The sequence below is a fragment of the Triturus cristatus genome, chromosome 5_1 (assembly GCF_964204655.1).
Source record: "Triturus cristatus chromosome 5_1, aTriCri1.1, whole genome shotgun sequence".
In the NCBI taxonomy this organism is placed as follows: Eukaryota; Metazoa; Chordata; class Amphibia; order Caudata; family Salamandridae; genus Triturus; species Triturus cristatus.
The window spans coordinates 263,389,020-263,402,132 of record NC_140587.1 but is presented as its reverse complement, the minus strand read 5'-3'; the positions used below and the strand labels follow the sequence as shown (position 1 = coordinate 263,402,132).

Genomic DNA, 13,113 nt, shown 5'->3' with positions numbered 1-13,113 from the left:
GTGGCGAAGAAAAGTCTCATCTACCCATTGATTGTCAGGCATGTCTAGACAGTAGGTCGGGTAAAACGAACCTCTTCGGATTTTGAATTGCTAGCCGTTTTGATGATTCGGATGTATCGGAAGCACCAACGTGTTTGGTGTTTTATTATGGTTGCTTGGTTGGTGTGGTGGGCAGAAGGCTGGGACTTGAGTAGATATAATACCTTTGAAAGGCATTCGTCAGAAGAACTTCGCTGCTAGCTACTGTACCTCGTATTGTGTTTTCCACTGGGAATGCAGTCTCTTAGGTGCTTCTCCTACTTTAGGCTATTTCTACCCACTAGCTGTGAAGATTGCCATCATTTGCAGAGGTTGTAACGTTTCTATAACTCCGTCAACCCTGTTCTTTGTTCCTCGTTTTCATACTATGTTTCAACGTTTTCTCACTAGAATTAACCTAGCAAAGTAAGTACAGCGAACACCCTGCTACTGGTAGGTGTTTCGTGGTTTGTATGCAAAGATTATTGTTGCCCTTATTTGACTAATCCAAGTAGGAGTCGTGACACTTGGAGGTTGTTGTAATGTTTTTTTTCCAGTGGTAAAAGCTAATCTGCAGTACTTGTAGTTTGTGTGTAATTTTTAAAGGGATTTTACAATTCTTAGGCTAGTTGTCATTCACAATGGGCAGAGAAGAACGTACAGCTTTGACGTCTGCAGGATCTGCTGGCCATTTAAGACATCAACCTTTTTGCATTGATTTCCGAGAGCTGGTTCTTGACCCCTTACATTTAGATATTTATACAAGCCCTCAATGTAGGTGGCTTCCTTGAGCAGAGTGTGATCTTGCCCAGTGCCTGTTCTAAGTGGTTGCACGTACCTTGGAGTTGGATGGCTGATGTTGGCATGCAAGTCAGCCTCCTGCCTTGAAACTTTAGTTTCTAGTGGTGCCATTGGCGCCATTTCCTTCTAACAATTGGTCTGTATAAGAGGGCAGCTGGTCATGCATTGCTGCTTTCAAATTCTCAAGCAGTTGGGATCTGAAATTGTTGTCCGAGTCTAATGGCAGTCTTAATGTCGTATTGTTTACCTTTAGGGACGACATCCCACATCGAAATATAAAGGGTCCGATTCTGCCACTTAATACCCCCATCTTGGTCTTCTGGCCAAGTCTGTTATTTAGGTGAAGCATGGCGATATGTTCGGCAGCAAACTAGACCTTTTGATTGTTAGTAAAATTATTCATCCGATATACTTACTTAAAGGGGCTTTCATCCACTGGTCTGTTGTCTCGTTCACATTTTTCATGCACAGTTGGTCATCCCAAATTAGCTGTTGTCTGACTTCACGGTGAGAGGCTGCATTGTGTTGTTTCTCAAGAAGCACATTCAGCACGCATAGTAGATCCCTTTTATGCAAGGGACTGCTATGATGTTTACTTGTTGAGACCAAAAGTAGTTCTTTCATAAAAGGATTTTTTCGTTAATAATCCTAGAATATTTCCTGCCCCCAGTTTACTCTGTGGAAACCTTCAAAACACTGGCCATACATTAATTTACTTTTAGAAGGAAATGCAGAAACCAAACTAAACTGAAAGGCACAAGCGCAAAGCACACTATAAAAAGTGCACAAAACATTCAAAGCTTTTCTGCAGTGAGTAGAGCTAACTCCAGGGAATGCATGGAATGGGAGATCAACAGAGGCAGGCAATTTGACTGTATTTTAATTTTATTTTTTTATCCAGAGTAATCTCTAAAAGCACCATTGCACATCCTGATTTTTCTTTTTTGCCTTTCTAATGCTTCCGCTTTTAAAAAGTATTTTTTTTTTGTTTTACTTAACATGGGAGTTTTTTTTCCTAATTGTCATTCACTTTCTGTGATAAGGTGTATTAGTTATGTTTTTATTTTAAATTCTCTGAGAGGTCGTATTGTCTCTAAAGTAGAGTAGCAAGTATGAAGAAAAGAAAGATGCCATGTGAAGATGGACATTCAAGATGTCTATATTGCCTGCCACCTGGCCATGACATTTTGGACTGGATGCATTGTCTTGCGATGAAAGCCAGTGCCATGGGAGGGAGGTAGTTCATTTTGTAAATTTGCACTTCAGCGGAACACGTGCAAGACCAACTGTCCAGATTTTACTATAACTTTAGCTCTGATTTCTTCAAATGACTGAACGGTAATCCACCAAATCACAAAAATATGGGAAAAGAAATAAACATTTTTTTAGGGGGGAGGGTGGAAGAGTTTTGTGAAGATTAGTTTGAACAGTAGGAAAATTACAAGCAAAACTAGAAATATGCATTTCCTATGGGAATTGTGACTTAACTTTGTAATGTAGAACTACACAGTGGTGAATGTGGATATCTATATCTAGATCACAATCTTTTCCAAGTAAACACACTCAGGACACACGGAGATAATTCATTTAGCAGATTTAATGAGCTTCACATAACGTGTTTCGGCTGTCCTGCCTGTGACCAAGGCTGCGCAACAGCCGAGACGAGTTATGTGAAGCTCATTAAGTCTTGAGTATTGAATTGAATTATCTCTCTGTGTCCTGGGAACGTGTTTCCTCAGAAAAGATTGTGGCATTTAATTTCTCGTGTGCTTTGTCCACGCACCACCTTCCATGGGTCTGCGGGTCCAGTAGAAGCAACAGCATTTGATATATATATATATATATATATATATATATATGTGTGTATTTATATATATATGTGTGTATGTATATATATATATATATATATATATATATGTGTGTATTTATATATATATATATATATATATATATATATATATCCAAACGAAAAGTTGCTCACGCAGATGAAGCGCCCACTCGACTATATATATATATATATATATATATATATATATATATATATATATATATATATTACCTACTGGCGGTCGCCAGTAGGTAGTTATAGTTAGGACCCTGTTTCCATAGGAAATCCGCAACATTCTATTTTGAATAACTTTGGCGCCGGTCGACGAATCCTCGCAAATTTCTCAAAATAGGTGGGGCGCTACGCTCCGCTCCTACCCTGAAAGTCTCGGGGGGATTCGTCAAGCGGGGGCTGAGATAAAAGGGGGGTCCCAAAACGCGTTTTTCCCATGCATTTTTCCATAGGACCTTTAGACAGGGCTACAGCCCGAACGGCTGAACAGAATTACTAGAAATTTGGCAGAGAGGTAGTCCCCAGGTCAAGGAAGTGCCTTTTGTAGGTTTGGTGTAAATCTGTTCAGTAGATTCTGAGAAAATAGCCTTTAAATCAATATATATATCTGTGGCAGCTTACGGTGCGCCTACGGTGCGCTTACCGTACGCGTACGGTGGCGTGCGCGAGCGCGATTCTGATTGGCTGTTACATCTAAGTAAACATTCGAATCGGTCGAAACCAGGAAGCGGCGGCCGCCATTTTCTCTCTCGCACTCTGAGGGGGGGGCTGTAAACAAAGGCAAAAAACATATAAAGGGGCTGTTTAGACAGCGCCCATGCACATAGCCATGTTAGTTGAGTCCTCAAAGATCCCCCAAGGCCAAAAACGGTAAATTTTTATTTTTTGAAAATTTCGCCGATTACGCTTACCGTACGCGTACGGTGCGCTTACGCTAAAAATTTTAATAAAAAAAAAAAAAACACTCTCTGTGCATGGCATATTATTGTCATCACTTACAAATTAAATTTAACAGATTACCTAGGAAGCGCATAATATGTCCTCCATGTGCGCACGGTGCGTTACGTGGGCACGCGGTGCGCGTAGCGCACTGCGTGCCCACCTTGCGTGTACGGCACTAACTGCGTATACTGGGCGCGCGGTGCGCGAAGCGCACCGCGTGCTCACTGTGCGCGCACGGTGCGCGAAGCGCACCGTGCGCGCACGGAACGAACTGCGTTAAGTGGGCGCGCACGCCACGAATGGCGTAAAGTAACTTAGCATTTAAAAAACCGTACAAATTCACTGAAAAAAACATAGGTTTCACACACGTTATAGTTAGGAATTAGCATTTAAAAAACCTTGCTAATTCACTGAAAAAACCATAGGTTTCACACATGTTATAGTTAGCTGGAAATTTTACTGATAAAAAACCAATGAAATTCCCCCGTTATAGTTACTGTAAGCAACTATAACTCACGCGACCGTAATCCTCTGCTGATGACATATGTGTCTTTATGAAAAAAAAAAATTTGTAATATATGTATAGCTAAAATTTAATGGAAGAAGACATGGGCAAATAAGTGTCTAAATACAGTATTAGCATCAGCAGAGGATTACGGTCGCGTGAGTTATAGTTGCTTACAGTAACTATAACGGGGGAATTTCATTGGTTTTTTATCAGTAAAATTTCCAGCTAACTATAACATGTGTGAAACCTATGGTTTTTTCAGTGAATATATATATATATATATATATATATATATATATAAAATTCACTTAAAAAACCATAGGTTTCACACATGTTATAGTTAGCTGGACATTTCACTCATGAAAAACCATTGAAATTCCCCCGTTATAGTTAGTGCAGGCAACTATAACTCACGCGACCGCAATCCTCTGCTGATGACGTCAGATATTACATCACTGTATTTAGACACTTATTTACCCATGTCTTCTTCCATTATAATCTTTAGCTATACATATATTACAAATATTTATTTTTCAGAAAGACACATATGTCATCAGTGATGTAATATCTGACATCATCAGCAGAGGATTGCGGTCGCGTGAGTTATAGTCACGAGTGAAATGTCCAGCTAACTATAACATGTGTGAAACCTATGGTTTTTTAAGTGAATTTGCAAGGTTTTTTAAATGCTAATTCCTAACTATAACGTGTGTGAAACCTATGGTTTTTTCAGTGAATATATATATATATGTATATATTTGTGTATATATATATATATATATATATATATATATATATCGAGATAGGGATAGAGAGAGAGATATATAGATTTATTTTTTGGTTTGGAAGTTTTGGCCTGCTGGCACTTTTTGTCATTTCCTCTGGAAATCTTGCTCCAGAAAATATTTTACCTAGTATCTACCTGATCTGCATCTATACTTGAGAGAGATGATGGGAGAAAAAGGAGTCCATTTTAGAGGTAAGGCACCTAAACACATTTCTTTCTTTAGAAAAGTTCCAAGATGAGAACTGTAGTTCATCTCCTAATTTCTCAGCTGAGAACACTTTATGGGGCTAGGCAGACCTGCAAGATGCTTCCTTCCATTGTATGATTAGATCAGCACAATGCAGATACCTTTGGTTCATGTATTGTTCACAAAATACCTGGCAGTGGTGCTTGCTAATCCTTGAGAGGGCACATTCACATCTATTCTTATATGGACTCACTGCAATTTGCATCTTCAGAAGAGGACACCTTTAATGTTGTCTAGACAGACAATGGATTCCAGTCTCCCATCCCTAAGAGTTATCTTCTTCTATTCTACCGCAGTTTTTTCTGGATCCGGTGTGGGTATGGAAAAGATTGTTCTACTCCACTATAGAGAAGAGTTTGTGAATTCAGAAGAAGATTTTAGGGATCTTGGTGGAGATTTGTCTGCTTGCCTTAAAGTTGGCCTTTGCAGGGGTTAATGTCATCTTCTACCTCCCTGATCGCTTATCTGCACAGGTTTCCTTAAATAATGTGTTCAGTCTCAATGTGCCCAGATTTCAAGTCATTAGAAAGCACTGTCCTGTTTTCCCTTTTGTGCTTAAACGTCTTATTTGGTTGCTGGATCTGGAGAATGACCTTTTTGAATCTGCTCTTCACTATGTAATCGTTGATGTTTCTGACAGCTTGGGTGCTCATCTGGTGGGTCTGTCAGTTATGGGTCTCTGCTCCTAGTCCTTTATACCTCACAAACATTTTGTAGTGCAAGCCCATAAGATGAGCTTTGCAGGCTTTTCTCCCAATGTCCCTGGCACGAAGACTCGGATGCAAATAAACAACAAGACAAGCATGTTTTATGAGGTTGGTGATCCTGTCTGAGTAGCAGTGACCTATGCATTGCAATGTAAGGTTGGCTATTTGGCCCCTTCCAGGAGCATCCAGCCTGCAATCAGACACCATTGGTGGGCATTTCACAGGAGAATAAGAGAAGGTGCTTCATTCAAATATTTGTTTTTTTTAAAATTATTTCTAGGGAGAGCCACTCATTTGATATGAACCAGCTCTGATCTGGGTGGACCAGAGCGGACATTAGCAGCATAAGCTCATTCAATATGACATTGCCCAGAATTTTAGAGTCGAAATTCATTAACAGGCGAGGCCTAGAGGATGACTTTTGCTGCTTCTCTAGTGGATGGGTAGCGTTCCAGTTTTATTTATCTGGTAAAAGAGTGACCATAGTCTTGGGAAAAGTTGTTTGCACGCTTATTGTGCCACTCTAAAGGGCGTACGTCTGAGCCAAGTGATATATTTCTTTCAAAATTTGCATATGGTTTCCCGTATCGCTTAGACTGGAACTGGTTGGTATAGTAATTTGGTTTGTGATGTTGTATTAAGTTTGCAGTAGCCAAGTACTCTTGTCATTTGAACATGTGGAGGAATAGGGGAGTAGTATACAGGGCTTTGTAACCATTAAAGACCTGAATAGCCATTTGTGAGTGGAGTGTGTCTTCCTCTGGGTTTCTAAGAGCAGTTACTTCACGTGTAGTTATTTTCGAGACTAGCTAGGATACTAGTAGCATTCCTGCTTTGCCAATCTCCGAATTCATCTTATTGGTATCATTTTTATTGTCAAAACATATTTCGCTATAGGTATATGGAGTAGCATTATTGAGTTTTATTCAATTTGTCTTCAAACGTCTGGTCGAGCTCAGTTTGTTTCAAGTTAATTTACATCTTTCTGTAAATTTGACAGTTCTGTCTGGAGAAAATCTCTTAATAGCTTTAGTTGTTTTTATGCATTCATCCCTTGTTTCCATTTGTAAGGCTTACCTTTGTGTGCCTCTAATACATGGAACCCTATTTACTTTGAAATTATGGTCTATAGATCCAACAATTACACCACAAAAAGCCACATCATGAAACCGCGCCACTTTCAACCGCCAAGAGGGAATAAGCAGAAGTGGCTTACCTTAGAACTACATTAACTAAAGTTTATGTTCCGATATTGTCTTGCAAAGGTATTTCGTAAAATCCACATCATAAACCATTTCTATTTGAACCAGGAACATGTAATTTCTGTTGTGGAGTTTATGTACTGGGGAGTATAATTAATATTTTATCATGTCGGGGTGTTGTTACATCCTTTCTTGCATCGCTTAGTTTTCAGTGGGACAGCCAGTCTGTCGTAGCCATTGTATTTACACCACTTGTGATGTTTGCATGTGGTCAAGTGATCTCTTCTTCCTTATATCATTAACACAACTTGTATCCTCATCCTTAACTATTTGTGATAACCCTAACTCCAGTGCATCTGTAGGCACTCAATCCGCAAACACATTATGGACCTAGATACCAGCTTGTTCCATCAGATGAGATCAGATCATTAAGAAGCACAGGCTCCCGTCTACTGATGCCCTTCAAATAAAAAAAACAAAAAAAAACCCCTACAATCGCTACTCCGGAATGGCCCCCCAAATTTGGAACTCACTTCTTATTGAGACCAGAAAACAAGCATTGAAAATGCAATCGGTCTCTCCTTTGATTAAGTTAAAGCCATTTGCTTTGCTAATGGTATTGTATTCTAGCTTTGCATTATTTAGTGTATATTTGTGATATGTGCATATATTTTCTCTCCCCTCGCCCCTTTCGTCTGCCTCATGCTATTGTAATCCTCACTATATGAAATTAACACATACTATTTTTCTATTCATTCACCTCCCAAATCTGAAACACTGCTCTTTTCCTACTAACGCTATTCTTTAAACTACTACACAGCTAACAAAGCAATTCTAACTACATAAAACTACAACAAATCACAAATATACACTAAATAATGCAAAGCTAGAATACAATACCATTAGCAAAGCAAATGGCTTTAACTTAATCAAAGGCGAGACCTATTGCATTTTCAATGCTTGTTCTTTTCCCCTTCATTCTTCTCCCTCAAAATTCTAAAGACCATACGTTGCTCACATTTTTAACGATTTATCTGTCACATGAAAGTTTCACATAGCCGAAAGTGTTGAAATAAATTCAAACACCCTGGCTATAGCATGTGAAACGGTTTCCTGGGGTCCAGAGTAGTCGATTGTAACTGAGTTCCAGGGTTGGACTTGGGCAGAAAATAGGCTTGTGCACCAAAATAAAAGTGTCCCACACGTGTGAACTCGCAAGTGTACCTCATTTGTAAATCGAATAACTTTGGAATTTTTAAGACCTGCTGTCTAGGTGGTTTCTGAGGAAAACAGGCATTTGTGCTTGGTGCATGCAATACGGAAGGAAATAATTGAGAAATGCAAAAGTAAAATTCATGATGATCCTTCCTTAACAAAAAGATGAAAATATTGGCACATCTCTGCTCTTCTACCCACAAAGTGTGATTGATGTAAGTATACTGATATTCGCATCCACAGCCTGCAATGCTGTTTGCTTCTGCGTTCAAGATGTTTACACCAGGCCACTCACAGCCATAAAATAGGCCCACACCAGACAGACTGTTCCACCTGGCACTGCCGTATTGCCTTATAGGTTAGTCTGACTTCCGGTTGTAACAATGCGAGCTGCTTCCGGTTGATACTCTAGGTCCTCAGTACTATTCGGGCGCTTATTGAAGTGATCAAGTGCCCATCTTTAGCAATGACCTTTCAGTGGCAATGAGGCAGGGCTTACTTAAAGAGAGGGAATAGGTTTTGGCACTCAGTCTACTGTAGGACACTTCACTACAGATGAATAATCATCCAGATACCGCTTTCCTTAAGAAAATTACTTTAGCACACATAAGATTAATAACCTACTCCAAAAAAGATCAGCACAGAGGACCAGAAGTCTCTAGCTCATTCCTAGCTGGAATTACTACATCAAACGTCTCATGCGTTAAGCGCTATAAAAATGATTCCACCTGAGACCCTTAGTTAAAATTATCCAAAGGAATTTGTTCGCAAAGCCTCAACTTGCACTTGGGGATACTGCAGGCCAGGGCTGGCTTAATGCAGTGCGACCGGTGGGGCAGCACCTGGCGCTGACCTCGTGGGGGCGCTTGTTTTACAAATAACATGGGTTTAAAGCACCCGCTGCAGAGTTTCTTATGTGGCGACAGTTTTCAGGCAGCAATAAAAATGTCAAGATAACTGATGATTAATGTTCCTGCTGGAGGGAGAGGATAGCTCAGTGGGTTACTGCTTTCGTCACAGAGATCCTTTTGTTTCTTGCAGTTCATAATTTACAAACCAAATATAGGACAATTACCAATGAACTGTCTTCAAAGAGCTGCATGCAAACTGCATATTATAGTTAGAATGTCATGTTTTATTCCTAGTCTTTCAATGTTCTAATGTTGCTAAAAAGAGTTTGTGTGGCAAAAATACGTTCTTAGTAGTAAAGTGAACCCCAACCACTCAGGTACGTTTTAAATACAGAGTTTGTGCTTCTCCAGAACAAACACTCTTAAAATATGCCTTATAAAAATATGGATGACATGTGCTTCCTGCACCTTGTAATTATCATTGTCTTATCCGACATTTTCTATAGACTAATTTACACACGTATGAGTCATTGTCTCATTTTAATGTATGTACAATGTAAAGTGCTTTGACACTCTACACTGGTGTGAGTAGCGCTATAAAACAAATAGGGCAGGGCACTGTTAGATGAGGGGTAGTAAGGGAACCCGTGGAGAAGGAGGCCATTAAAGGGGCGCCAAAAAGATTTTTGCACCGGACGCCACCAGTGCTAAAGCTAGCCCTGCTTTCCTTCTGAAAGGAACAAAAGTAGAAATAAATCTCTGGCTCTCAGTACAACAGTCCAAAGTACAAAGGTTTTTGTTGCTGCACTAAAAATGAATGATATATCAGTTTGTGTTGCTGTGATTTTTGTGTCAACCGTACCGGAACGTGAATGGGTTTTGATGCACCTGTCCTGAACCGCTGGAAAGGGTGTTTTTTGGGGCCAATATTTACACCTCTGTGTGAGTACCCACCAGTGGCAGCTGCCTCGGAAGGGGTGACGGGAAGGTTGAGGACAGATGGATGAAAAAAATAATAAACTTACCTTTTCCGCCACGCCGCCTCTCCCACCGCTGCATGTCTCTCTTCTGTCCTGGAAGGAAGGTGTGCTGGAAGCACCAGAAGCACTCAGGCTTCCAGACTCTCCCAGCCAATCACGACGCTGCAGGAGCACTGTCTTGATTGGTCTGAGCACCTTCTTTGGACGCTCAGGCAGCACCTGGGCATGTTCTCCACAGGGCTGTGCAACACATGCCGCATAGAAAAATAAAATGATAATAACGTCTTGTTATTATCATTTTCTTTTTTGGCACTGCTGACATAGCAGTGAGGCGACGCTCCTCCACCTTAGCAGAGGAGCCACCACTGGTAACCACATGAGTAGGAGCTTCAGTGTTACATCAGCAAAGGCAGAGAGGATGACGTGGTGGCCTAGTTGGCCTTCGCAACATTCCACATCTGTGTATTTATTGGACGTTTGGTCATTTTTTTTTTTTATTTTATTTTTTTTTTTACTTCTGTTTGAACTTGATGACCAGAAGGTTGTATATTTTAAAACCACGAGTGTTTGATTTCCTAGCACAATTTACTGACCTTGTTCTGGCTACCTCTGGCGCAGTAGTTTGACAAGTGTATATACCAGTGGCCACTGGAATTATGCGATTGTTCAGCTGTGGCATTTTTTCGAATAGTTGTAGATTTACTGCATTTGCCACATTATCCATCATCTGCTATGTAATGTGTAGATTTTAACAAAAAAAATTGTTTGTTGCTCACTTCGTTCAAATCAAAAATTACGCAACGATACACAAACTGGTCACATTTATCTTGCTTATTGCAATATATGGGTGGTAAACTTGTACTAATGAAGTGTAACATGCCCAGACAGTTTTAACAAGTGTAAAAATAACAAAATAATGAAGTAATACTATCACAAAATGTACCTCATTATGTTGCATCATTTGCCGTTTCTTGCCACATCATTTATTTATCCCAGCCACGTGCTTTGGCCCTTCCGTAGCGCATAATTCCAGTGGTCCCTGTATATACTTCTTTGTAACATTCCTTTCATGTACAGCTTTTTACTTAATGTATAGTGCTTTTCAGTGTGGTTATCTGTAACACTCATTTTATTCAGGTCGATTAGTATATCTCCAAACTGTACATCATTTCCAGTGCAGCTGCACATGTAGTATTTTGTTAGACTCGTTTTCCTTGACTGCCCAGATGAAAGCTGCTTCATCGACCCTGTTTGAGAGGGGTGATCTTTCTCACTAGTACATACAGCAGTTGTGGTAAACCAGTGGTAAAAATCCTGACCATTGTGACCCATGTTTTGTTTTTCTTTGTTCCAAGGACCTGGCCATCATTAATGAGGATTCCTTGCCAATGTTCCATCGTTGTGGCATCATGGCCCTGGTTGCAGCCTACCTCAACTTCTTAAGTCAGATGATATCGGTTCCAGCGTTCTGCCAGCATGTCAGCAAGGTACTGAACAGTGAGCCACGCAAGTACTGTCTATTTAACTGCTATTGATATCGATGACTAGACCTCCAGCCCTGCTCGCTAGTATGTAATCCACCTGCAATGTGATGCGAAAACTAGGTGATCGGTAACAAGGAAAGATGAATTGCCTTCTTATGTCCTAGAGCAGAGCACCTGCTTTCTACATTCATTTGGACTCTAAGAGAACAGTATACTTTTGTGGTTTATTGATACTTTTTTTATTCGCTCCGCACTCCAAAGGGTACAAAGATAGTGGTCGAGTTTTGTTAAGTAATGAACCCTTATTTATTATATTAATTGCTTATTATATTAATTGTCTCTTGTGAAATGTAGAAACACAGCTTTTTATGCACCGTTGTGCTGATGAAATCGCAATTGCGGACTTTCCTCCACATTGTACTGTCTTTGTCTGATAGAAGAGGAGAGGGGGTTTACAGTTATGTCATCAGGACACACCCACAAACACTCCCCTGCACCACAGACCTCCAAAAGCTTCAAACGGACGGTGAAACAGAGCCTACAAAACTTGGAGAAATGATTGTTATGCATGTTATTGACGCTTGTGTAGCACTTTCAGCATTTCTTATGGCACCACCGCGCTTGCTCCATGTGCTATGGTATGGTAATGATTGCATAAAGGGCAACAGGTGCCCCAATGATGTCCTGGCGCTTGAAATATCACAGAAGGAAAAAGTGAGTGACAAATGGACATCAATTTCGGAGTAAAAAGCCAGGACTGTAATGATTTCCTGAAGGTAAACTGAATCCGCTACGGCCTTGAATATAGCCTTATGGCTCGCTCCCAAGGGCTGCACCAGTTGTTGAAGTCCCTGAACACAAGTTATAGGCTTGAGCCGCTGGCGGGGGCCTATAAAGAGGGAGGGGGCCTTTAACAACCGGTATAGCCCTAGTCTATTAAGACATTGCTCCCACGGAGGGTAGAATGTTCTCAAAGAAAAAGTGAGAATCAGAAAGACAAACATTGGAATGTTGGAGCAGCAGGCTTACATCAGCCATTATAGGCCCTGAGCCAGTGGAGCTCACATTCCAGTGCTCTAAATGGAGTGGTAGAGCATGCCATTCCTTGAAGGCACAAAGAAAGAAAGAACAGCCTCCAAGTTTCACCTTAGTAAAATAGGAATTATTCAGCAGTGCTTGAGTACATGCTCGGGCTGCCTCTTGGTGGTGTCTAGTCTTACTTCGATTTGAATTTATGCTGGTCCTTGCTGGTCAAAAGCATGCTGAACAGGCTTTTACAAATATATGTTTACTCAAAGGAAGCCATTGGAGGTGTTGCAGCAGAAGACCTAGACTTTCAAATGTAACCTTAACACTCCTACTGGGCCCATATGGGTAGGATTTCTACTCTGTTCAATACTTCTCCTCAGAATTGAATGTCCTCAGATGGACCTTTTCTCTGTAGTACTGAGGAGTGAGAAATCAGAATGTCCAACTGTAAGCTACCCAATGGGGACCATTAATTGGTAGCCAACTCACTAATTGGTGATCA

At 40.5% G+C, this 13,113-nt stretch overlaps 1 protein-coding gene across 3 annotated transcripts in view; it reads left to right on the top strand.

Moving 5' to 3' along the window:
• Window positions 1-13,113, top strand: part of EFR3A (EFR3 homolog A) — a 1,080,015-nt gene that overhangs the window by 873,293 nt on the left and 193,609 nt on the right. For all 3 annotated transcript variants that reach the window (XM_085604916.1, XM_085604915.1, XM_085604914.1), the window contains one exon: window positions 11,454-11,585. In XM_085604916.1, coding sequence (XP_085461042.1) covers window positions 11,454-11,585 — 132 coding nt within the window. The remainder of the gene's footprint in view (window positions 1-11,453; window positions 11,586-13,113) is intronic.